Source organism: Vicugna pacos, chromosome 6, assembly GCF_048564905.1.
Source record: "Vicugna pacos chromosome 6, VicPac4, whole genome shotgun sequence".
NCBI classification, from domain to species: Eukaryota; Metazoa; Chordata; class Mammalia; order Artiodactyla; family Camelidae; genus Vicugna; species Vicugna pacos.
The window spans coordinates 30,389,879-30,414,276 of NC_132992.1; the positions used below are offsets into that span (position 1 = coordinate 30,389,879).

Below are 24,398 nucleotides of genomic sequence, written 5' to 3' on the forward strand. Positions count from 1 at the left end.
AGCAACATTCAAACATGCCAGCTCCATTAGCACATTCCTTGCTGTAGAATCAGACCCTACCAAGTATATCATGCTTCACATCCTAAGAAAAACTGAAGAATCTGCAAAAGTCCATTTTAAATATTTTTAATTTGGCAAAATGATTCAAAAGAATTGAAAGTGCTTAAAAAGAAATTAAAATCTTTATGGAAGGACCCGATGCAGTAAGGAGAGAAGAGGACAAAATCAAGCTCCTTAAATAATCAAGGGCTATTTATGGACACCTGGGCAGCTATTCTCTAGATTTCCTAAGCAGGGAACCACGGAGGTCTACGTGGAAAATACCACCAAAGAGAGTAAAGTTCTCCTTGTGGGAATTGTGGGGTTTTTTTTCAAACAATGTAGTGTATTATATTTTGCTATTTGTCTATCTTTGTATTGAACTATAAAAGCATTCTCATAGGAAGGAACTTGACCATACAATGATGGAGAATGACTTGCTAGCAGGAGTTTAAATACCAAGTGAACTTCTTTTGGAGGTAACGGATATGTTTTCTAATTTCTTCTGAAACACCAAGAAATGGACTCCATTCGTTGGAGGTGGTACCCATGATGGTACCCCTACTGAGAAGGGCACAATCTTTCTGCTCCAGACATTTGGGCTTTGAAATGCTGCATTTTAAATTGCATTGGGAGAAAGTGAATATTTGGCAAAAAGCAACTGAAATAATTCAAGAAATGGAAAATAGATTGTAGGAGGGACTATGGTAGAATAAGGCAGGCTTAAGACAGCACTGCCATTTATCTAGTGCCTTCTGTTACATAAAACTGATCTTACCTTATCCAACCTTGTAATCACCTTCCAAGATACTACCAACCCTAGAATTAACTGATACTGTGGGAATTTCATTATTCTGTGAATGATTGTAAGTGTATAAGCCTAGGAAACAAAACTCAAATGATTCCTTGAATTTAAAAATGATAAATGTCAGTGTATAGAAAAAAAGAGTATGAACAACAGGAGGTATAAAAAATGGTTTCAGAGCCAGAAAGAGAAGCAAGGAAGGGGAGTAGAACTTTGAATAAACATCTGAGAAACTTACATCCTTGCACACCAGGAACTATGTGGGTTCAAAGAAGGAACATGTTACCCTGCTATTCACCCTACCAGCCACTTATTCATAGTCTCAGGCCAGCACAATGGGAAATTCTCAGATGACCATCAAAGTTGCCCAGTCTGTGCACTAACAGCTTCCTTATAAGTCAAGCCCTAATTGAGGGCTGGCTGTGAGGTTGGAAAGATCTCCTGCCCCGAGGGCTCTCGGCTGTATCTAAGGCTTTCACGCTCCTTATGCCACCACTCAGCCTAACGAGCCCTGGGATTCCCTAGGCTGCTGTTTGAGTTGTCTGAATCTTGATCCCTGCTAGAAAACTGGCCAGGGGCTTTCAAGACTCTGAAACAATCAGACCATATTGCACAACACAGCATACCTACCACATCTCTGAGATCCTATGAATAGTAAATACTAAGTTAAACAAAATTATACCCTTCTAGAGTTAGATGAGCCTTAGATGGGCTTGTTACACAACATTTTTAACATATTAAAAGGTCACATTTATACTTGGATTTCACTTTAGGATAAGGACGGGAAGTCAAGCCTGCCAGCAGGATAATATTAGATAGTTCTCTTTTGCAAAAGGAGTTCTCGTGACAGTCCAGTTGTTTGAATTTTCCCTTCTACTGCAAAGTGACAGCTCAAGGGAAAGATGAGATGCACACTGGTGGGTATAGGATCCACCTTGGCTTAGAAGATGCAGGCGCCATAAGGGTCAGTGTCTCCTGTCACAACTGCATCAGCATAGCTTCCAGGGTCCGTACAAGGGACATGCCCAGTCATCAGAGTCATGGCTCTAGGAGTGCCCAGACCCATGGCTTCTCACTAAGAATTAAGTGATCATTAATCATCTTACTCCAGATAAAAATTTATCCAATCATTTTTACCTTAAGAAATATTTCCTAGTAAAATAGTCGACATTCCACCATTTTTAGGTTTTCAGTGAACAGAGCTAAGAAATTAACCCCAAATAAAATTTATTTAGAAAGAAACTATCACAGTTACTTTAAACTAAGGAAAATAAAGTTTACTTTCCCTCAGATGCCTTTAACTTTCTGTTCCATCTCAAGTTTTGTCTTTTATCATTTTATTTCACATCCTGACACAACCAGACATTTATGTTTTAAGATAAATTACTCTTCTTTGCTCATAATAAATAAAAAAGTATCCATTATCTTACATATACATTTGTACTTCCTTGCCACTCAGCGAGTAGAGTCTCAACCACCCATATTAATTACAACTGTTAACCAAAGAAAAAGAGGAAATTCGTACTCAAGAATTTCTGTCACACACAAGCATCTCAGCAGATGAGCAGTGAGCACACATTTTAGGAATGCATACAGTCACAGACATCACTTTTTGTTTCTTAAAGAGGTAAAAATAAACATACCTTAACATGGTCTAAAGGTAGCTAAACACCCTCTCAAACTGTTATCTGATAGTCATTCTACAATATAAAAATAGGAGACAAATTAAAACTATGCCTAATAATCAATGTTTTCTTATCCTATCTTATTAAAAATTGTCTAAGGTATCCAAAGATTTTTTCATTAATTATTAATTTAGTATTAGTCCATGGTCTTAAAGTTAACAAAGATATTGGAAATTATATATATGATGACATATTACAGAGCCACACAGCTACAGTTGATAACAAAAACATCTTCCAGAAATAAAATTCAATTTAATTGAACATATAATTTTACATTCTTAATAATGCTAAACATTAGAAGTAATGTCAGCTCATCTGATCAGTGAAACCAGTATAGCAAGTTTATTAAGTTCAGATTAACTAGTTCTTCTATGTGAAAACAAAGTCTTACCCCCACCCCCGCAAAAAGCACACTTGTGTTATATTCCGAACTTCTAAAATGAGGAAGAAAACCAAACCACTCTTTCTAAACCAAAATGACCACACCACTCTGATTTGTCCAACAGTTTATTCTGAATACCTGAACTTGGATTCTTACATAGAAATGCTCTGAGCTAGAAGTTTTCTTCAGAAGTTTGTTTTTCTTAAAAGGCTAACACATTTAACTTATAAATTCAATTCCTCTCTTCTCTGGAAGTTCCCTTATTTTAAATTTATGGAAGCATTTATTATTCTCTATAACTAATTGGAATTAGATCTCTGTTAAATTGAAGACATTTTATTATCTGATTTATGAGTTTCTTCGTGGAGTAAGAAAATAGTTGACATTCATATAAGGAGGATAAAATATTTTATAATTTTTAGATACACAGAGTATGTTCACCTTCAGTTTATAAATTTGACCATAGGTTAAAAACAATTATGAACACAGACAACCTGTGAACACTCCTACAGAAAAAAACAAACAAAAAATGAACAGTGCAGGGAGGCACTCTCTTGGAAATGCATATTTATTTAATTTTAAAAAAAATGTTATCCATTGTTCAGGTAAAACATGTACAGACCAGATGGCTCTGGCCCCCACTATTTCCCATTCACTCTGAAATTCAGAGCCCCCAGCATAAGAATCATGGAGAGATGCCTGCAAGTCTACTTCTCTACTTCACTTTTTGAAGCTTGTACAGACTTTCAGATGCAAATACTGGACACACAGAGACGATCTCAGTCTCTAATGGGAGAGACAGATGACAGCCAGAGGTTTGCCCTGGCAACAGTACTGCTTCCATGACCTCTCACCAAAGTAGATCACATCTTCCGGATTCTTGTCTGAAATATAATGCCCAAGAAAGGGGCCCTTATCAGTCTCCAAGTAGCAAACAGTCTTGACATATAGATACAGATCTTTCTGTTTCTAACTTTTGAAAGATAAATATATTTTAGACAGATAAATGACTAGCAATCTTTGACACACAACTGTGAAAATGAAACTCATCTAGTTTTTCTGATTAATTATAAAACCTCTAGAATCAGACAAGTCAAGGAGACAAAAAAGATCTCAAAGGCAAACTTTTTGTGATGTTTCTTGATCCAAGGGCTCCTCTTGATCCAGTGCCGATTTTTTCAGACAAGCAGATCTTGACAGTTTCACGAGATGGGCTTGTTATATTATTCTTTTTTTCTCATCTTTGTCTCATTTCCAAGTTTCTTATTAAATTTCTTAGTATAGCAATATCTAATTATATTGGTGTTTGTAAATTTATTGTCATCAGCAGGAAAAAGTTTCTGAGCAACATCTCTGTAAGGAATGTGAAATGTTACAGTGCATACTTCCCAACTGCACCTAAAAAAAACAGAATACACATATGAAAATTTTGTAAAAAACAATAGAAGGCAATTTTGTAAATGCTAAAAGAAGGCCTTGAACATCATTTCTCAGACTACATTATATACAATATTAATCCTGGAGTTGCTCTGAGAAAAAATGAAAATGAAAACAAATCATCTGGGTTCAAATAAGTTTGGAAATCACTTCACCACAGTATGTCATTTAGGAGAGTCATTATGCATCTTAACATAGCAAAGGCTCTGAGACACCCTAGAGGAAACCAGACCTATTTAACTTTATTTAAACTAGCATTTGTCATATTTATTTTAACGCCAACCTCCTTTCCTTAATGCCTGTTAATATCTCATGGAAATGGACTTATAAGAACATATATTTTCATTCAACAAATATTTATTGAACTGCAAATATATGCTAGGCCCTGTGCTGATGGTTACAGTAATTGTGGTTTTGAACAGGGTAGAAGAGCTACCATCCTTCATGGAGTAAATATTCTAATATAGAAATAGACAATGCACAAAATAATTACAGATTTTGATAGCTGTTATGAATGAATAAAATAGGGTAACGTGAGAGCAAGTGAGAGGGGCCAACTTTAGATGGTGTGGTGACAGAAATACCATGGACAAGGGGGAGTATGGCATAAATTGGAATAGGTAGAATTCAGAACCTGCAGAGTCTTATAGGTCATGGTGAGGAGTTTTGACTTTATTCTAAGAAGAGTGAAAAGAATTTGAAAGAATTTTTTTAAGTTATTGAAATTATTTTTTAAATATTTGTATACAATCACTCTGGAAGGATCAAATAGGGGAAAAAGGAAAGCAGGTAACAGCAAGACTGTTTGTTACTTGGAAACTGATAAGGACCCCTTTGTTGGGCAAAAAAAGGACTAATAATAGCTTCCACTAGTGCACTGTCAAAGGAAATAGGCATAAACGGATAGATTAGATATTTTTACAAGATTAGTCATTTTTAAGCATGGATTAATGTGAAAGCAGTAGAAATGAAGAGTAATGGGCAGACAAAAAAAAATATTAAGCAATAGAAGTGACAAGGATTGCCTTAATTACTAGGAGTGGAAAACCAAATTGTTTAGAATGACTATCATCAGAAAAAAAGATTGATAAAAAACATCAAAAAGCTAACAAGATAGAGGCAAACAACACTGTTGGATTCTTTGGGTAATTCAGAACTTAGAGAGGTAAGCAATACACTGGAGCACCAAACCTTTATTTTCCCTGAGAGCATTCCTAATTGTGGCAAATTTGGGATTTGTTTCAGTAGTTTTGCAAAGACAGAAGTTAGGGTCTTCTCTAGGTGGGGTCCTTATAGGGAGATACTCTTCATCTTAAGCTGGGACACAAAGAGCTATAGCTTCAGGATAAGTGGAAAACAGAACTAAGCATGCTCCTCATTACAATTTTAGGGAACTGTAGGGAAGGGGTGCCTTGATAATGAGTAGAGAGGAAGAAAAAAAAATCCTTAAGTAGCTGGGGCTACGGAGAGACCCTCATAAGAAAACTGAAAACAGTATCATAATGGATTTACCTTATGAACTAGAAACAAAGGTTTCACATTCTTTAAGTTGTCCCTTTTTTCTTCCTCACAAGAAAGAAGTGTATTTTGTAAATGCTGTACATTTCTCTGGTGATTGATTATATGGCTTAGTTTTTACAGAATAAAGGACAATTCATAATTAGCTTTGAGTTCAGGAGACACAGCCACATGCTCATTTCACACAACTACTTATTTTCCCTCGTTCCTCTCCCAAAGGCATCTAATCTAATCACAGAAGGTAAAGGCAGATGCTGGCCTGAGAGACTAGCCTGCCCAAAGGACTACTGAGATGAGAAGCCATCTTTTTAAATACACAAGGAAACAAATCTTTGGAATTACTGACCAAAATAGAGAATAGAGTCCTCCCCCAAACTCCATTTTTAGATTAAATTTTTTATGTAGATGATGCTTGAATCCTTTCTTCCAAATTAAAGATTGGTAACTCCTCCCAAAGTCTCATCTACGTCACCCTCCAGACATCTCCCCTGACGAGGCGCTGGCAGTCACTGCAAAGTTAATAGTACAAAAGGGGGTTTGTTTCTCAGTGAGGGTCCTGGGAATCCACTTTTGAGACTGAAGCCGAGAGAAAGGACTCAGTTCCTCCTGAGCACAGATCCCAGGTCTACAGAAATCACATCTTGTCCCTATCCTTTTTTTCCCTCAAGAAATAACCCTCATTTTGTTGTTGTTCTTGATTTTCTTGGTAAAAGATCTGAGGGACAAAATCCAAATAGCTTCGGTTCCTGGGCAAAGCTGTGGTGTTTGTCATTAACTGAAGTAAGTATAGATGAAACAGTTTTCTAAAACATTAATTTTTCTAGCTTTTCCACAACTCCAAGTAAGTTGCAGTATGCTCTACTTTGAAAATAAAAGTTGAATTACTACTAGTAATTCATAGAAGATGATGTCAAACACGAGTAAAAGCACTGTTTCTCCGGTTCCATTTTAGGAGCTGTATCTGCACAGGTTTCAGAGAGACACAGAACTGAAGACAAAAGCTACAGGAAACAGTTACCATCCACTAGAAAGTTCAGGTACGTTAAGAAATATGGAAAGGCAGATTAATTTAGGGATGTTTCACAAATTTGTTTTAAAACTAAAAGAATATTAGCTGTTTTGTGTTTTACTTTTGCTTGCACGTTTATATAATTGTCTAATTAGTGAGTAGCCAGAGCTGAAGCAGGCACAGTAACGCTTTTACCTGATAAACTAGATTCTATGATATCACTGCAAGCTGAAAGAAGCAGACACAGACAGAAAACCGGGCCAAACCAGGGTAATGACTGGCAGGGAGAAATTTGGAGTTCTTCTGAAGGAAGTGTCAGACATAATGTGATCAACACCAATACCAGAATGCTCCCCAGAAAAGGTGAAGTATTCCTTTACCTTAAGTAAGGAAATAAAATTAAACTACTGGTAGATCTTTCTTTTTCCAAGGTTGCTATATGTTTACTTCATTATATTGATCTCGTTGGAAACCAGATCATTAAATGTTTTGGAAGATCGTCAACTCAATCTAGACCAGAATACCAACCCCTGCTTCTTCTTAAATGCCAAGTCAGTAGTCTCACTGGCTGCTTCCTTCCATTATGTTTCCCTTTTTCCAAGGACTTCATGGAGTCTTTTTCTTCCAGTAGTACCTTTAGAGAAATTTGAATTAAAGAATCAAGTGCCGTAAGGGGACCATAAGAACAGAGAAAAGCAAAGTTGCTCAAAGGAAACATGGGTCCAAAAATGCTGTGTTACTGAGTGGTTTAGTCTTGAGTGAAAAGGACGGTATCGGGGCTACATCTACCCTCCCTGGGACCTTGGCCAAGGGTGTCTGCACAGCTTATGCATCTGGAGTGTGGCCTCAGTTGATGATTAGAGCACTTGGCGGCACAGGAAATCAAGTCGTTCTTGGAAAGCAAATCGGGCGGTCCCTTGCTGATGTTCCCGTGTGTCTTCTCAGTACTTTCATGTGTCCTCTAAATATTCACATAGGTCATTTGAGGACATTTCCTTTTTCTTTGTGGACAACTGAGAAAAATGAAAAGGTTTCAAAGGGGGGCCAGTGCATGTGTATTTCTGAGGTACCTGGGTCAACTTCAGAATCTCACATAGGGTGACCGACCGTCCCTGTTTCCTGGAGTCTGAGGGTTTCCTGAATCACAAGACTTTCAGTGCTAAGACTGGGACAGTCCCAGGCAGACAGGCATATTTGGTTACTCTAGTCTCATACCATATTCATCTACCATCTCCCCTTTTTGCCACGCCCTTGCTCTCATCTGCACCCACCACCACCCTCCCAGCTTCAAGGTCCAATGAAGTGGTTCTTTTCTTGCATATATGAAATGATTAAGGCTTCCAGGTAGAAAGTTAACTGAATTTAAAATTCAAATGGGGGGCAGAAATAATGATTTAATCATTTATTAAGCAATTACAATGTACATATTGCTTAAAAGATAATGTACTAGATACTGAAAAAAAAATTCAAAGATAACTAACACTTGGCCTCTATTCTCAGAGGTTACAGTTTAGTATATTAAGACATGCCAAAAAAGTGATACAAAGTATGAAGTATAAATTCTTTTTTTATTTAAGTATAATCGGTTTACAGTGTATTCATTTCTGATGTACAACATAATGATTCAGTTGTACATATATATTCCATTTTATATTCTTTCATTATTGGCTATTACAGGGTACTAAATACAGTGCTGTACAGGAGGACCTTGCTGTTTATCTATTTTATATATATAGTAGTTGGTATCCACAAATCCCAAACTCCCAAGTGTAAACTCTTTAGTGTAGAAATACACTGTAGCTTTTAGAATGTTACTTCTCATTCCTTTTAGCTTAGAAAATAATGATTCATTTCTTTAATGTTGATTCAGAAAATATGTTGGCATGCCAATGAAGTGAACTGCACTGTGCTAGGCATTTGTAATATGGAAATGGAAAATACTACCTCTGAGTTCATGAAGCTCAGAATGGTAAATAGAAAAGTGACCAGTTACAGTAGGGCATATTATAAGTGTACACACATATACACTAGATGCTATGGCAAAATAAAGAATTAGTATATGATGGTAGAGTCCAGCAATACTTCATGAAAGAGGTAATTAGGGAACAGTGTAAACTGCAAATACAAATTATCTAGGCCAAAAAAAGAGTAAGTAAATAAATAAGTAAGAAGATGGATAAAGAGAAGGGAAGAGATCCAGAAGAGCTAGAGAAGGAAAGAAGGAAGGAAGGAATGAAGGAGCAACAGAAATCTAAGAGAGAACACCATGTGATTTGGCAGAAATGCAACAATTCTTTTTTTCCTGGGATATAGGACTCAAGAGGACACAAGGAAAGATATGAGATTAAATAAGTAGTTAAGGATCAGATCATGAAGGGCCTTGTATGTTATGCTCAGTTGTTTGGATTTAGCTGCATAATGATAATGTTTCATTGCAGCAGAGCTTACAGACTAAATGAACATCTCTGGATCAGGATCCCATTCTGAATCAGTGAGTGAATTCATCCTTCTGGGCTTTCCCTGCAGCAGGGAGATCCAGGTCATCCTGTTTATGTTCTTCTCCATCATCTACCTTCTGACACTCGTGGGAAACGGAGCCATTATCTGTGTTGTGTGTTGGGACCAGCATCTCCACGCCCCCACGTACATCCTGCTGGGGAATTTTGCCTTCCTGGAGATCTGGTATGTCAACTCCACTGTTCTAAACACACTGGTCAACTTCCTCTCAGAGACCAAGGCCATCTCTTTCACTGGTTGCCTCCTTCAATTATATTTTTTCTTTTCCATGGGCTCCACTGAGTGCTTCTTTCTCTCAGCAATGTCCTTTGATCGATACTTTGCCATCTGTCATCCTCTGCATTATGCCACAGTTATGACTGGACAGCGTTGTTTCAACCTAGTGATTTCCTGTTGGGTGTGCGGCTTTCTCTGGTATCTGGTGCCTGTTATTCTCATCTCCCGACTGCCTTTTTGTGGCTCAAATGTGATTGACCACTTTGTATGTGACTCAGGCCCATTGCTGACCCTTTCATGTGTTCCTGCCCCCATGTCCAAACTCACCAGCTACACACTAAGCTCCCTCATCATCCTCCTTAGCTTCCTTTTCATCCTCATCTCCTACGCTCTGGTTCTACTCGCTGTGCTTCGGTTGCCCTTGGCATCCAGTCGACATAAGGCCTTTTCAACCTGTGGGTCCCATTTGGCTGTAGTGCTGCTTTTCTACGGGACCATTATGGTGATGCACGTGAGCCCTGGGTCCAGCCACTCTGCCCTGATGCCAAAGATGATGACCTTGTTCTATGCAATGGTGACTCCACTCTTCAACCCTTTGATTTACAGTCTCAGGAATAAGGATATGAAAAATGCTCTCTGGAAAGTTCTGGAAGAGTTTAAAATTTCTTTAAAAGTCTTCAGCAGCAGGCCCAGGAGGAATATGGAATAATCTAGTGTAGTGTGATGTGGGTAAAATGACCATCCTTTTACTTTCGCTCATTTGTATAGTCATTCATTCAATAAATAGTAACTGAATGTGTGCTAGATACTGTGCGTAGCACCAGATTATGAAAATAATTTTTAAAATAAATCAGACGCCGTCTCTTCCCTCAAATAACACTCTACTGGTGGAGACAGACGGGTAAGAAAATAATTATCGTAAAATACAATTAAGTGTTCTAATCAATATATGTACAGGTTGTCACAGGAACACAAACTAAAAAAACAGTAAGTTTTGCCTGGGGTGGTGGGCAGTAGGAATTAGTGTTAGGGACAATGTCAGTCAGCATCATATTAGACCTGTGTATTTTGTGATGGGTTAGGGGAGAGTGTCTTTTATTTCTGTTTAACTTCTAGCTAGATTTCTTTTTCAGTATTACTGTGATATCTTTGAAAGGATATGGAACTTTAAATTAGAAGGTCTGGATAGGAACTCAATTCTTCCATTTTAATCAACTACGTGAATTTGGCAGATCACTTTATTTCAACTAAAATTGGAATGGTAATTCTCACTCCCAGGGAACAATTAGTATGAGGGTTTAATGAGATCATTGGTGTAAAAGTTCCTAATACAACTCTATTACATAGAAAGCACAAAATAAATATTACTTGAATATGAATATGGATGTGAATTCCATCTTCTTTTGTTCTTCATCAGAATAAAAAAAAAAAATCTCAGATCCCCCATGAAAGTCACCTCCTATAAATTTTGGTAAAGCCCTTTTACAACAGATCTACTACTCAACTTTTCTTGAGACAGAATACATTATGTTTCCTCCATTTATATCCAAAATAAAGTTTAGTCTTGGTTTGGGGGTGTGTGCGTGCATGCATGCACAATATTCTAGAGAAATAGTCTTCAAAACAGGATCTTACATACCCCTGGGGATACACAGAGACTTTCCAATAGGTGCCCAAGCATGCATAGTTCAATTTCCAGATCCTCGACTTACATACATACATTTTCCTAAAGATGCTGTCCCTAAGGACATACCTGTTATTAAAGCTCAAATGGTCTTATTTCAGACATCCTCTCTCACAACTGATCTTCTCCCACTGCAAGTATAAAGTCTGCCTATTCTGACCTTAATATTTTATATTGTTTGGATAGATCAACTTCTAGTTGGGACATTGAATAATTTGAAATACTGATACCTCTCTACTGTGAAAGTGAGTGAATTTAACTGTGAGGTAGTAAATCCTTTTGTCACCGGTGGTTTACAATTATTTCTCTCAAACACAATTAAAAGAGGGCGTCTTGTTTTGGGTTGTCCCCAAAGAAGAAACAAAGACTTGGGTGCAGGTAGTTTATTGGAAAGTGGTTTCAGGTAGCAGGAATGAGGAATAAGAAACTACTATAATCAGTGAGAATTTGATTCCACTGGAATGTCTGAGAATTGCCCATTGGAATGGCATGGGGCTAAGGCATTTCTCAACTAACTGTGGTTGCACTTGGAAACATTGACTACTCACGTTTCCAAAATATGTTGGCTGGTGCACCAAACCAGTAAGTGCAACTTCAGAAAATGGCCCTGGGAAGAAAGCAGAAAGATACATGGACAGGGGAAGAGGTAGGAAGGATGCTGTCAAACTGATTCTGAGCTCCCAAGGGACTACCCACCACCTCTGCAACTAAGATCAGCAGAACGCTCAAAAACATTCACTACAGACTCTATTTAATTGTCTTGTTAGCAGATTACAAATAATTTTGTAGTTAAAAGGCAGCATGTGGTGGTGGTAAGAATCAGACTGCTTGAATTCAAATGCTGGCTCCACCAACTGCATGACTTTAAATATGCCTCCCTTATCTCATATTTAAAGTGGCAGTACTAACAGAACTTTCTTCATAGTGTTGTTGAGGAGATAAAATGAATTAATCTGCTTATCAGAGAGTCTAGCAAAAAGTAAATACCAAAATACCTCCATCATTATAATATTTCATGCATTGTTCACAGGGAATTCATTCTGAGTATAGGTTTTAATTTGGAAGATAATTTTCCATCCAAAAGAAAATTGCCAACTACTAGATTGTAGCTGAAAACATGAGTAGTAGAATAAAGAGTTAACTAGTCAAAACACTCTACAATCAGATTAGACAAAGAAAGAGTATAGAGTATAGCAATAATGTAGACATTACTGAATCACAAAGCAGAGATGTCAGTGTGTTGAAGGAAAAGCAGGCTTTTTCAGCAACATGACTGACAAAAGTCTATCTTAACATGAGTTATGAGTGAATGCACATGCAAACACTGAATTACCTATTAAAAAAAAAACCCAATGTCCTATGTAAAGAACATAGGATATGCAGAAAATCATTAGTATAGTCAAGACATAGTAAAATAAAAAAATACATGCAGCTCAGAGAAAAGAATATTGCTATATGTTATTATCATAGCCACTTATTTCATGAGAAGGAACTAGAATTGGATATCAGATTTCCACTTTAAATAGTGTATTGTATAATACATTTAGTTTATTGAACATATATCTAAAATTGTATTTCTATTTCTTATTTTGATGTATAGGCTGGTCTTTCACAGCTAATCTGTTTTCTGTCTCTTTTTCAAACTCCTGATTAACCTCCCCACCTCACTTGTTGCTACAGATCATTGATTCTTAACTAGGAGTATACCTCAAAATCAATGGGACCTTTTTTTTCAACTTACACAAGCCTGAACCCTGTCCCTGGAGATTTTAATGCAGAGGATGAAGGATGGGTCTCAAGCATGCTGATTTTATAAGAAAATCTCTGTAGATCTTATGGTCTTATGTGCACACACCCCAGTTGAGAACTGCAATTTTTGATAGATAGCCAAGTGTACTTTACATGACTTTTGTGATCAAGATCTTGATACACAGAACAACGAAACCAGGTAAGGAGCCTCCCTTACAGAACACTGCCTAGCCAGGCTTATTTGAGTCTAGGTCTGCACTTCTTTTACATGATATTTAAACCTGAAAATTGAATAACAAAATGGTGCACACCCCACCCCAAGCCCAGAGGTGTGTAAGTCTGAGACTAAGGTAGAATGTATGTGTAATATGTAACATGTCAGAATAGGAAAAAGTCTATCTAAGCCACCCTTTTATTGCAGGAATTTCTAGTCTGTCTACTCTAGGAAACAAAATCTTGGAGGCCATTGTCAGATAGAGTCCATCTAAATTAGATTTCTGTCTGAAATAATTCTTTTAACATGAAAATTCAGTGTTGATTAAAAGACTAATTTGGAATTACTAAACCACCACCATAAATGTACTACGTACTGTTTACCAAGCAGTTAGTTTAACTAGAATTATAAATGCAAATTTTAAAATTGTAAGTATAGTTCTAGAGTTAAGTGCTGACCCCTTCTCATCAAGGAATTGGTGGATGTGATTTTAAAAGGGATTGTTTCTTTACTTTCTTTTCCTGCTAATTCTATGTTAGTGTAAAGAAGTGCAACTGATTTCTGTATGTTACCCTTGTATCCTGCTACCCTGCCGAAGTCTTGTATCAGCTCCAGTAGTTTTTGTGTGACCCCTTGTGGATATATGATTTATACATACTTTCTCTCTTCTGTAGATTTTATTTACTTTCTTGATTGAATACTTTGACACAGATGAGATTCTAGTTTTCATAAAGTCCATTTAATCTGTTTTTTCTTTTGTTAACTGTGCTTTGGTGTCATTTCAAAGAAACTATTGCCTACAATAAATAAATAACTAAATACTAAATAATAAATAGGACTTTGCTCTGGGAATGTACTGTATGTTTATAGGATTGTATCATCTGAATTTTTTTTTTTTCATTCATAGCCTGGGGAAACTGAAGTCCTGAGGAGGAGGGTGGTATGAGATGTGACTAGCAGACACAGATCACATTATGCAGGGCCCTTAGGTCTTGGAAAACATTCACATTTTTTATTAGATCCTAACAATAATGGATAGCCTTTGGGAGTTTTTATAGTATGTCTGTTTGTTATATGTAAAATGCTGTGTTTTACATAAATTATGAATTCTGTCCTTAATTTATCATGAGAATGAGGTGGTATTTTACAGAAAGTGGCTGAGAAAAGTTATGCTCCTTCTCAGAAATACTAACACCATCCACTGCCCTCTTTTCATGGGTCTGAGTTTTAAGTCCATGGGTTCTTCTCTAAGCTTCTAAGTTTTAATCATGACAAACTCTTTCCTTAATTTCTCCAGCCCCAGAGCTGGTACTTTTTTCTTCAGTTGAATTTTTCTTTTAATAATCTCTCAGTGTTTTAGAATGAGCATTATTTTTAGTTCTTCAATACCTAGTTAACCGTCTCTAAATGATACTACTGTATTAAAAGAACTGGTTATAGTTCTTGTCTCCTAATTTAGAAACTTATAACAAGAAATTGGTCCCAGGAAACAGACCCTCAAATACATGGCTTTGAAATTAGCTCGGTCTTGTCTTTGAGAGTGACCTCAGTGCTGAGCTCCCTGCCGATGTGAAATAGGATGCTAGTCATCCCACTACAGGCAAGCAGTGGCATCATGACTGTCATGTTGATTATACTAAAGTGCCAACTGGAGCAAGGGACTATTGCGTCTGACCAGTTTGTTACTGATGATAAATACAGGGAATGTGGCATGTGGTAGATTCTTCTAAATGCTTACAGAAAGAAAGGACAAGCTCAGATTTTTAAATGTTCATTTCAAGTTACAGTCTGAGAACCAGAAAAATTCTATGGCAGCTCTTAAATAATATCTTGTTTATTGTAGTTACAGACATAATCTTGCTGAAATCAGTCACAGAAGTTAATTTTGTAGGTTGCAGAATCATAATTTAATTTGTGAAGTTTGTGAAATTAAGGCTATTGCTTAGTAAGGAATGGGAATTACAGGGAATTAAATATGCACACAGTCTTCCAAACTTCCCGATACATGTGCATTTTTTTTTAATGCTGGTTTTCTAGGAGTTGCCCTTGGATCAAATTAGCCTATTTTTCAGGCAGTATTTGTTCAAAGGTGTGATTATATCCCTAAGGGTACAATGGTCAGTGTTCTAGTGGGCTCTCGTAGTTACTAAATACCAAAACTTGGGCCTCAGTGATTGTGTGATCTAAGCTACCCATCTACTGGGTCACAACCTCCTCAGAGCTTTCCAAGCATAATCAAACTATCCCCTACACTCATGGAGGAAGGGAGAGAAGAAAGAGGCAGACCCCTCTTGGTTAGTAGCTGCAGGTTTAATAAGTAAAGGATCTGACTCCCCAGGGCTTGTCTTGGGTGGCTGTAAGAAGAATAGATTTCTGCACCCACCCCACCAAATCCTAAAAGTTTACACAGGGGCCTTAGCTGGGCTCAGACATGCACTAAGTCCAGGTGATCTCAAGACCACACTACTACACGCAAGGCTGTGTCCTTGGGACAGCTTACAGCACAGGGCAGGCAAGTGGAACTCAGGCCAAGGACAGGGGAGGGGAAAAATAGCCTCCTATTGCCTTGTTCCAGTTTTGGGGGTCAAACTGGTATTCACTTCTTCCTAATGACCTCCCTCAACACCGTCATGAAGTGGATGCTGTCTCATTCTTCAAGCCATTAAATGGAGATGCAGAAACTGCATTATATCATCAAGGGAAATGGTACACAGAAGATCAGGCTTAGCAGGTCCAGCAGATTAAAACGTTGAATTAGCTTATGACTCAATTCCTTCAACAGCTACTACTGTCCAACTGCCTCCTGTCCCTCAATGTACATACATAGAGAATTCTGTATAAGCAGTGGATTAAAATTTTTCAGTTTGGGCCGATTATACAGCTGGTTTTGTATGATATGTTGGCAACAACTAGAAGAGAAAGTCTGCAGCTGTACAGCCCCAGTTTAGTGAAGTATTATGGTTAAATATTAGTTATGGTTAGTACTATGATTACGGCCATGAAAAACAGTGATGAGGAGAAATTCTCCCTTTGGGAAGAAATGCAAGCAGTGCATGCGGTTGTCCGCTTTGTTTGGCTAGAAGCATGGATGTATATTCATTCATGAAAAGTTACTAGTGAGTTGGTTGGTCAGGGCTTAGAGTAAATAGAATGGAAGTCTGGTGGTAAGAATTCCTGGGGAAGAATTCTGGGAATAGATCTCTCACAGTGGGCACAGATTATGAAAATATATGTGACCTATGTGAATGCTCACCACAGGGTATCCACTACAGAGGAAGCTTTAGAAAGCAGGTAGGCAAATGACAGGTTCTGTGCATGCTAACCTTTTTTTTTTTGAGCCACCCTCAGTGCTTGCTTAATGGGCTTCTGTACAAAATGACCAAGGTCAGAGATCATGTTTTTTTAAACAACAAGGAATTCCTCACAAAGTTCTGTTTATCAGTATTCAGAAGCCCCTTTAAGGCTGAGCCACTAACATGGCACAGTTTACTGTGGGGATCAGCCAGTCACCTGGAGGCAGGTCAACTATATTGAGACCACCCCATCATGGAGGAAGTAGAATTTTGACTTCACTAGAATAAACATGTATTCTGGAATGCATTTTTTCCCTAACTATAATACTTCAGCTTGCACTACCATCCATATAGTTAAGAAACACTTTACCACAATCATGTATTCTGCGCAACATTGCATTTGATCAAGAAATTTAACAGTAAAACAAATGTAGCAATGGGCTTATGACCGTGGAATTTACTGATCTTAACATATACTTGATCACCCATAAACAGCTGGTCTAATAGAATGGTGGAATGGCAAACTGAAGACTCCTGCATGGGTCTTTTGGGAGATGAGATCTTCATTCTCTGATTCTGGAATCAAGATGCAGAAGTGGTACTAGATCCTCGCACCATTATACCTAATAACCCACTCACCAAAGTTTTGCTTCCCACCCCTACCATTTTGAGCTCTGCTGGGTCAGAAGGAGTGCTTCCACCAGAGCAGAAAATATTTTCATTAAATTGGAAATTACGAATTATGACTGGCTATGTGAGCTTGGCTAGAGAATGTGTATAACTACAGCTCTTCTAGATTAGTATCTGTGAGGATGGTTATAAAAGAAACCGGTGAGAATTAAGGGGAATTTGCCTTGCTGATAAATGTGTAAGTGACTAAAATGTTTGAGTTGAGAGCATGGAATACTTGGATTTTGTTGTGGCAAATTATATTACAAGGCAATATAAGTGATTTACCTGATTTCTTTAAGAAATTCTTCTTTCTTTACATTCTTTCTCTATGCTTCTGAGTTCTCAGTATAAGGGGAGGGGAAACTACTGCTCAGGAGGAGGTAATGGTTTTCCTTGTTCACCTGCTCTCCTTGGCACCATCCTTGACATTTCGAAGGATAAAAAAGCTGCAACACCCCAAAAGTAAAACAAAGCTAATTTACACTGCATAATCAAATTAGCTTGCAAATTATGCCATTTCCAATATGTTTTTTTATTTTGTTAGGTTGATGAAGATACCCTGGTGTTTTATTCTTTGCATACTGTACTTTTTCACTTTCTTTGTAGAAAATAATTTTCTATTGTGTTAGGTAGTGTCATTTAATGAATGAATACTCTTGAAAATAAATTTATCTTTGAATCCTTAAGTGCAGGAAAAAAACGAGGTTGTGTTATCTTGAGAACTTTAATTCATATTTCTGGGCCTAATTTTCTTATTCATAATTTGGGAATAATAATAAATGCATTCAAAATAATATGTATAACATAATGGCTTAGAGTAGCCATTCAAGGATGATAAATACATTATTGTTTTTCTGATATTTTTTTTGTATTTTGTTCCCATAGTAAGAGAAATAAAAACTGCATCTGTGCCATGTTTTTATTTTAGGAATTTCATTGTTGATTCTTACAAGTGAATTTTAATTCACTTAATTTATAATTTTAAATTATAAATTAAAGTAAATTTTATTTATAATTTGAATTTTCAGGAATTTGTTTTTAACGATAAAGGTTATACTTGGATAAACCATGACTGATAAATATTATGGGTATTTGAATGGAAAGATTGGCCTCTATATATACATTAAAATGTATTTGTTGAATGTTGATTATATATTAACCACTACTAAGTTTCAGTAATTAACTAGATAAGGCATAGCCCATTAAGGAGCTTGTATTTCAAGACTTCTACACAAATGATTAATAATAATCATTTAAAATATAAATATTACTCCTTGAGATTGAGATAAACAAAAGAAATATCATTAGGTTTTACTTTTTTTTACACTTTTATTTAAGAGTTAATGGAAACCAAACACAGAATAACCTCTGATGTTATTCTGACCTCCACTATTATTCCTATGTAGTGTACACTGTTATTTCATTCTCTCTTTATTTCTCCCCTACAGCTTTTCATTATTATTTTGATAGAGAGTTAAATAATAATTCAGTTTTCTCCTGAAAAGAGGTTAAGTGAAAGATTTGACAGAAGGAGTCAGTGTCACAGAAATGCTCTCAAATTGGAGTTAGGAGAAAATTCAAGAGAAGTTCATTAAGATGCTACCCATCAGGATGGATGTATGACTTGGTAGAATGAATTCAGCTTCTCATTTAACATGGTTAAAGGCACAGGAAGACTGATTAGATAATCCCCTCACAAAGAAGGATTATAAGTATTTGAATTTTATGGAAATATTTCATGGTGCTCTACTGGTTGATTAATAAATGTTGAAATTCCTTAAATTTTATTAACTCTATTCCTGTACTTGGAGACAGGCATAACATGTAGCTATAAACTGAGTGCCTAGAATTCTCAACCTCTTTTATAGGTCAATATATTGTCACCTGAAGTGCTTACAGTGAGGTTTCTGGGCATTAAATATTTCCCTTGGAATGCACGTAGTAGTTTCTGAATCTCTTTATAGCATTTTTAATCTCTTTATTTCTCAGGGTATAAATGGCTGGATTTAGGAGAGGTGTAAAGACAGAGTAAAACACAGCAAGAAATTTGTCCACCCAGGTGATGCTGAGTGGCCACACATAGATGAAGATGCAGGGCCCAAAGAAGAGCACCACCACTGTGATGTGGGCAGTGCAGGTAGAGAGGGCCCTGGAAGCACCAATTTTAGAGCTTTGGTGAACAGTGAGAAGAATATATGTGTAGGATATCAGCAACAGTATAAAGCAGGTCATGGCCAGTACCCCACTGTCAGCATTCATTAATATTCCCAAGTTATAGGAATCTATGCAGGCAAGCTTGATTACTAGTGGTATATCACAGAAGAAGCTGTCAATTTCCCTGGGGCCACAGAAGGGCAGTCGCATAATCACAACCATTTGACTCATGGCATGCACAAAGCCAATGGTCCAGGAAGTCGCCACAAGCCCAAAGCTTTTTTGCAGATTCATGATGGTCGAATAGTGGAGTGGCTTGCAGATGGCCACGTAGCGGTCGTAGGCCATTACCACCAATAGCACCATCTCACCTCCTCCAACAAAATGCACAAAAAGGATCTGGCACATGCAGCCTCCAAAGGAAATAGTCTTGTTCTCCGTGACAAAGTCTGTAATCATCTTAGGGGTGGTGACTGAAGAAAGCCACATGTCAACAAAGGACAGATTAGCCAACAAGAAGTACATGGGGGAATGCAGTTGGGTGTCAATAATGATTAAGACCATGATGGCAATATTTCCACATACAATGAGCAGGTAAAGCATAAAAAATATCAATAAGAGTAACACCTGCATATCCCATGACCAGCAAAGTCCCAGAAGCACAAATTCTGACACTACAGACAGATTTCCTTCAGCCATTTTATTCAGCGTGTCCTCTAAAATAACCTAGAGAGAAGGACAGACTGTCAGTTAGTGGGATGAGAAAGGGTACCTTGTTTTTAGAATTCAGTTGAAATTCTATCTAATTGAAATTTAAGTTTCATTGAAGTTAGCATCTTTACCTGTAAGTGAAAAGTATAATTGGGAAGACAAATCTTGGCAAAATAATCATGGCATTATGCCCAAAAGAGAAGTAAAATGCCTAAAACTGGCTTTCCAAGATAGGATTCTTATGCGTGATTAATTGAAAGGGTGCTCTCACAAGGAGGAAGTGAAAAAGGGGAACAGCAAAATGCAAGGCTGAGAAAAGATTGTGGTGTCACCTAGAAATTAGCTTCAGTCCACTACTCCAGTGAAGAGAATCTGGGTAGGGCACCAGCAATTGCTGTTATAACTTCATAACTAAAATTTAAGTCATCTACTTAGGAAAATGATGGTAAACAGATACTGAAATCCAGAACAAAGGACATGGCACAAAATTACATTTTCTCTCTATTAAGCATATGATTCCTTCAAGCTTCAGGTGAACCTCTTCTATAAGACATCATAAAATTAAACGTTTACTTTATTACTCTAAAATATATGTTGGTGCAACCTTTCTGAAGGCCATATAGTGGGGGAGGATATAGCTCAAGTTGTAGATTGCATGCTTAGCATGCATGAGGCCCTGGATTCAGTCTCCAGTACTTCCTTTGAAAATAAATAAATCTAATTACCTCCTCCTAGCCAAAATAAAATAGTTAAATAATACAATAATAAATTTTTTTTAAAAATTTTAAAAGAAGGCCATGTGATAAATACCATGGCATGATAATTCAAATGCAGTATCAGGCACATAATTTATCATTGGTTAGGATTACAATTAAATGAAATTCACTTAGTAAACTAAATCCATTACCCCCCACCCCCCAAAAAAAGTCAGTGGAGAATTATGTGAGAGAGGGACTAACCAAAGGGGAAGGTCACTCAGACTCAGGTTCTGACTTGATCAACTCGAATGGAAGCTCCTTATAACTCAAGCTTATCAATAGAAAATATTTACCTTCAATTATATCAATGGGTGTTTTGAAATACTGCCAAAAATTAAAAATGTATCTTTTCTAAAATGAGAATAAGCTACAGATGTGTAAGGAAAGTATGTCTTTGATTGTTAGTACTGACTGAACGTGAAGTTAAAACTTCAGAGATCACCAGTTATTCAACTCTAAATATAAAAACATATTGCCTATGTTTATCCTTAAGTAAATTGAGAATTCCTCTCAAGCTGGAATGGTAGAAAGATAACTGCATCTCTCTCTTCCCCCTTTATTTCCCTTGGTTTTGTTTTACTTTGGGGGTGTTGCAGCTTCTTTTATCCTTTGAAATGTCAAGGATGGTGCCAAGGAGAGCTGGTGAACAAGGAAAACTGTTGCCTCCTCATGAGCAGTAGTTTCCCACCCATTATACTGAGAACTCAGAAGCATAGAGAATGGATGTAAAGAAAGAAGAATTTCTTAAAGAAATTAGGTAAATCACTCATTTGTGGTAAAAAGGGGAACATTTAGTAATATTCTCACAACGTACAAACATATCGCCATAATGGAAATTTGTTTAATTTCTAAAGAAAATATTTTGATATTGCACCCAATAGATTTATGTCCCCTGAGAAACTTGAATAGTGTGATCTTTACCTTGAAACTCTTCTTTGTCAAGATAAATCTTTCCAGGATTAGTTTTCAGTAATTAGTTTTGTACCTGCTGAAATAAGGAACATAGAAGACAGCTAATAAAAGCAGAATTTCAACTGTGTTTGAGACAAGAATTTGCTAAAAGATGAATGTGTACATTGCTGGAGAACAGTGTGCCAATAATAGCAATTCATATTTTTGCATCAGTTTTGAAATTGTTAATATTCATGATACTGGTAGACTAATTACTCTATTAACATTAACCCAGTATTTAGGATAAATAGTAGAATAACCATGGACTTTTAGTCAGATCTGGTCTGAACTCTAACTGGATTACTGTTGACCCTGTGACCTTGAGCTAAATTTATTTCTGTTTCCATTTCCTCGTCTGTAGAAAGAGAACACTCAATCTAATAGACTTGCTAAGTCAGAAAATACACAGAAAGCATTCAAAAGTTTTCTGGTACTCAGTGCATGTTTAATAAATATATTTATTTCCCTTCTTAATTCATTAAAATGCAATTTAAAGTCCGAAGCTTACTGGCAACAATCTCAGTGAGCAGCCAGCCACCTTCTGTAAGCAAGAGACATGCAGCACCTTTCTTTAAAACACTGACTGCTTATATTTTCTCTAAAGTGATAAGCAGATGCTTAGCGACTCTGTAGGATGTAGGTGCAAGGGCAAGACTTGCTTCTTGCTTTCCATGAGCTTAACAACTTTTTCACCTTCCATGTCTGCTTTTGTCTAGGAGGGGTTTAATATTTTAAGAAGACCTACAAGAGCAGTAGCACATTCTTTTAAAGCATCTTTGAAATTCTGTAACTCAGGGCAAATTTTCACCCCAAAAAAATCAGTGATAACTTTAGGATTAGTGACACTGAAAAATTAGGAATTACTCTTTTTGAACTATTAAAATGCAGCCACATATATTTTTCATCCCTATCTAGATGTGATGTCCTTCCATTAACTTTTTTGATAAGAATAGTACTAAAACTGTGAGATTCTCAACATGTATAATTTTACAAAGAGAAACTTGGACTTAGAGAATGTAATAGATGGCCTGAGATAGACGCTGGGTGAGGTACACAGAGAGATAGTTCACCTTCCTTCCACTACCTAAAGCTGCCTTCCTTTTTTCTCAGGTTATGAGTTTTAATCCTATTAAATCCTATTAATCCGATAGTAACTGAGTTTTATATCACTTCTCATTGGATATGTAACTTTTTAAACTTATCTCTATGCTAAAAGTTATCTTGGTATGCAGTACTCTCTCTGATATAAAATACTTTATCTTCTAAAATGGCAAGGATCATTTAGCCAAGATAGCTGGAGGTTGCTAATAACCAGAGCTGTGACGTCCCAAGGCGGACCTGGGCGCATCTCTGAGGCACAGCATCATGGTGGTGTGTACACGGTTGTTAAAAAAGACCATAGAAATTCCAATAGGAATAGAATGGGAGGAGAAAATCCATAAGTTATCTCTTTAAAGGTCAGAAGCTAAACAAGCCACACATAACTCCAAGCACAGAGGCCACGCATGAAACAGATATACAAATATTTTTTAAATTATTGTTTTTAAAAAGAGTCACAAAGAATATGAACTTACTAGACACAGATTTTCTCTAAGACCAGATTACTTTTCACTCTTCTCTTCTGATAGATGCTTGAGATAACACCCACTGCTGAGCAGAGACAGTATCTACGGAAGAAGTCTCCCTCAGCCTGACATATATTCACCACCAGAAGGAATCCCTTGGGTGAAATTTTCCTATTCTCTGTTTTGGACAGAACAAGACTCATGAAAATAATTCACATTGGACATCTCTTGGGGACTTCTTTATTAAGCGTGATAACTTTTGTATATTCTGGAAATCAGAACAGGGACACAAGAAAAATCACATGTAAAGCAACTAAGCATTAAACATCAGTGAAGTTTTTAATTATTTTTCATTTAACCTGTAAGTACTAAGGAGATGTCTTCTGCAGTTAATCTCCAACTAGACCGAAATAATCAGATTCAGTTAACGTTTAGTTCCAGTTGCCATAAAAATCATATTCTGACCAATGTGATATATGACCACCAATAGAAAACCCTGCCATGGATGGCATGCTCTACTGCATGCCTAATGTTCTATAAATAGGTGATCTTGGTCAGTTGGCTAATTTGTTTCAGTATTATCTATGAGTACTTAAGGTCCTGCTAGTTATGCACTGGCTGTCAAATTTATTAAGATACCAGATTTTTTAAAAAGAACATTGATATTAGAGTAAAATACATTTATTTTGATCTTTTAGATTTTTTAAGTAACTTTATTGTAGTGTGATTAACATATAACAAACTGCATATATTTAAAGTGTACAATTTGATGAATTTTCATATATGTATTCAACCATGAAAACATCACAGTCAAGATAGTGAACACATCCATCAGCCTCTAAAAGCTCTTTTATATTTCTTGATAATCATTCCCCTTTCCCAAACCTCCTTACAGCCTCCCTGCCCAGATGACTGATAATCTGCTTTCTATTACATTAGTTTGAATTTTCTAGAGTTTTATAAAAGTTGAGTCATGTAGTGTGTACTTTTCGTTGTGTGACTTCTTTCACTCAACATACTGATTTTGATATTTATCATG

At 36.8% G+C, this 24,398-nt stretch overlaps 2 protein-coding genes and 2 long non-coding RNA genes across 6 annotated transcripts in view; 2 read left to right on the forward strand and 2 right to left on the reverse strand.

Annotated features, from left to right (window-relative positions):
• The window catches only part of LOC140696851 (uncharacterized), a 513,284-nt gene that overhangs the window by 436,473 nt on the left and 52,413 nt on the right, over positions 1-24,398 (forward strand). For both annotated transcript variants that reach the window (XR_012073425.1, XR_012073426.1), the window contains exon 6: positions 6,819-6,903. This is a non-coding gene — a long non-coding RNA (uncharacterized lncRNA). The remainder of the gene's footprint in view (positions 1-6,818; positions 6,904-24,398) is intronic.
• The window catches only part of LOC140696852 (uncharacterized), a 167,631-nt gene continuing 146,685 nt past the window's right edge, over positions 3,453-24,398 (reverse strand). Inside the window, exons 4-5 of one of the 2 annotated variants that reach the window (XR_012073427.1) lie at positions 7,404-7,509; positions 3,453-4,309 (exon numbers count right to left, since the gene is read on the reverse strand). This is a non-coding gene — a long non-coding RNA (uncharacterized lncRNA). The remainder of the gene's footprint in view (positions 4,310-7,403; positions 7,510-24,398) is intronic. The other variant, XR_012073428.1, reaches the window with a different exon arrangement.
• On the forward strand, positions 9,331-10,317 carry LOC102526774 (olfactory receptor 11G2-like). The gene has a single exon (XM_015251037.3). It carries the CDS (start codon positions 9,331-9,333, stop codon positions 10,315-10,317), a length of 987 nt encoding a protein of 328 aa, XP_015106523.1.
• Positions 19,135-20,076, reverse strand: LOC102527033 (olfactory receptor 4K14-like). Its single transcript, XM_006218149.4, has one exon. The coding sequence runs from the start codon at positions 20,071-20,073 to the stop codon at positions 19,135-19,137; it is 939 nt and encodes a 312-aa protein (XP_006218211.2). The 5' UTR covers positions 20,074-20,076.

Bases quoted from the DNA above. Each gene is read 5' to 3' on its own strand.
- LOC102527033 (XM_006218149.4), bottom strand. From the start codon at position 20,073: ATGGCTGAAGGAAATCTGTCTGTAGTGTCAGAATTTGTGCTTCTGGGA.
- LOC102526774 (XM_015251037.3), top strand. From the start codon at position 9,331: ATGAACATCTCTGGATCAGGATCCCATTCTGAATCAGTGAGTGAATTC.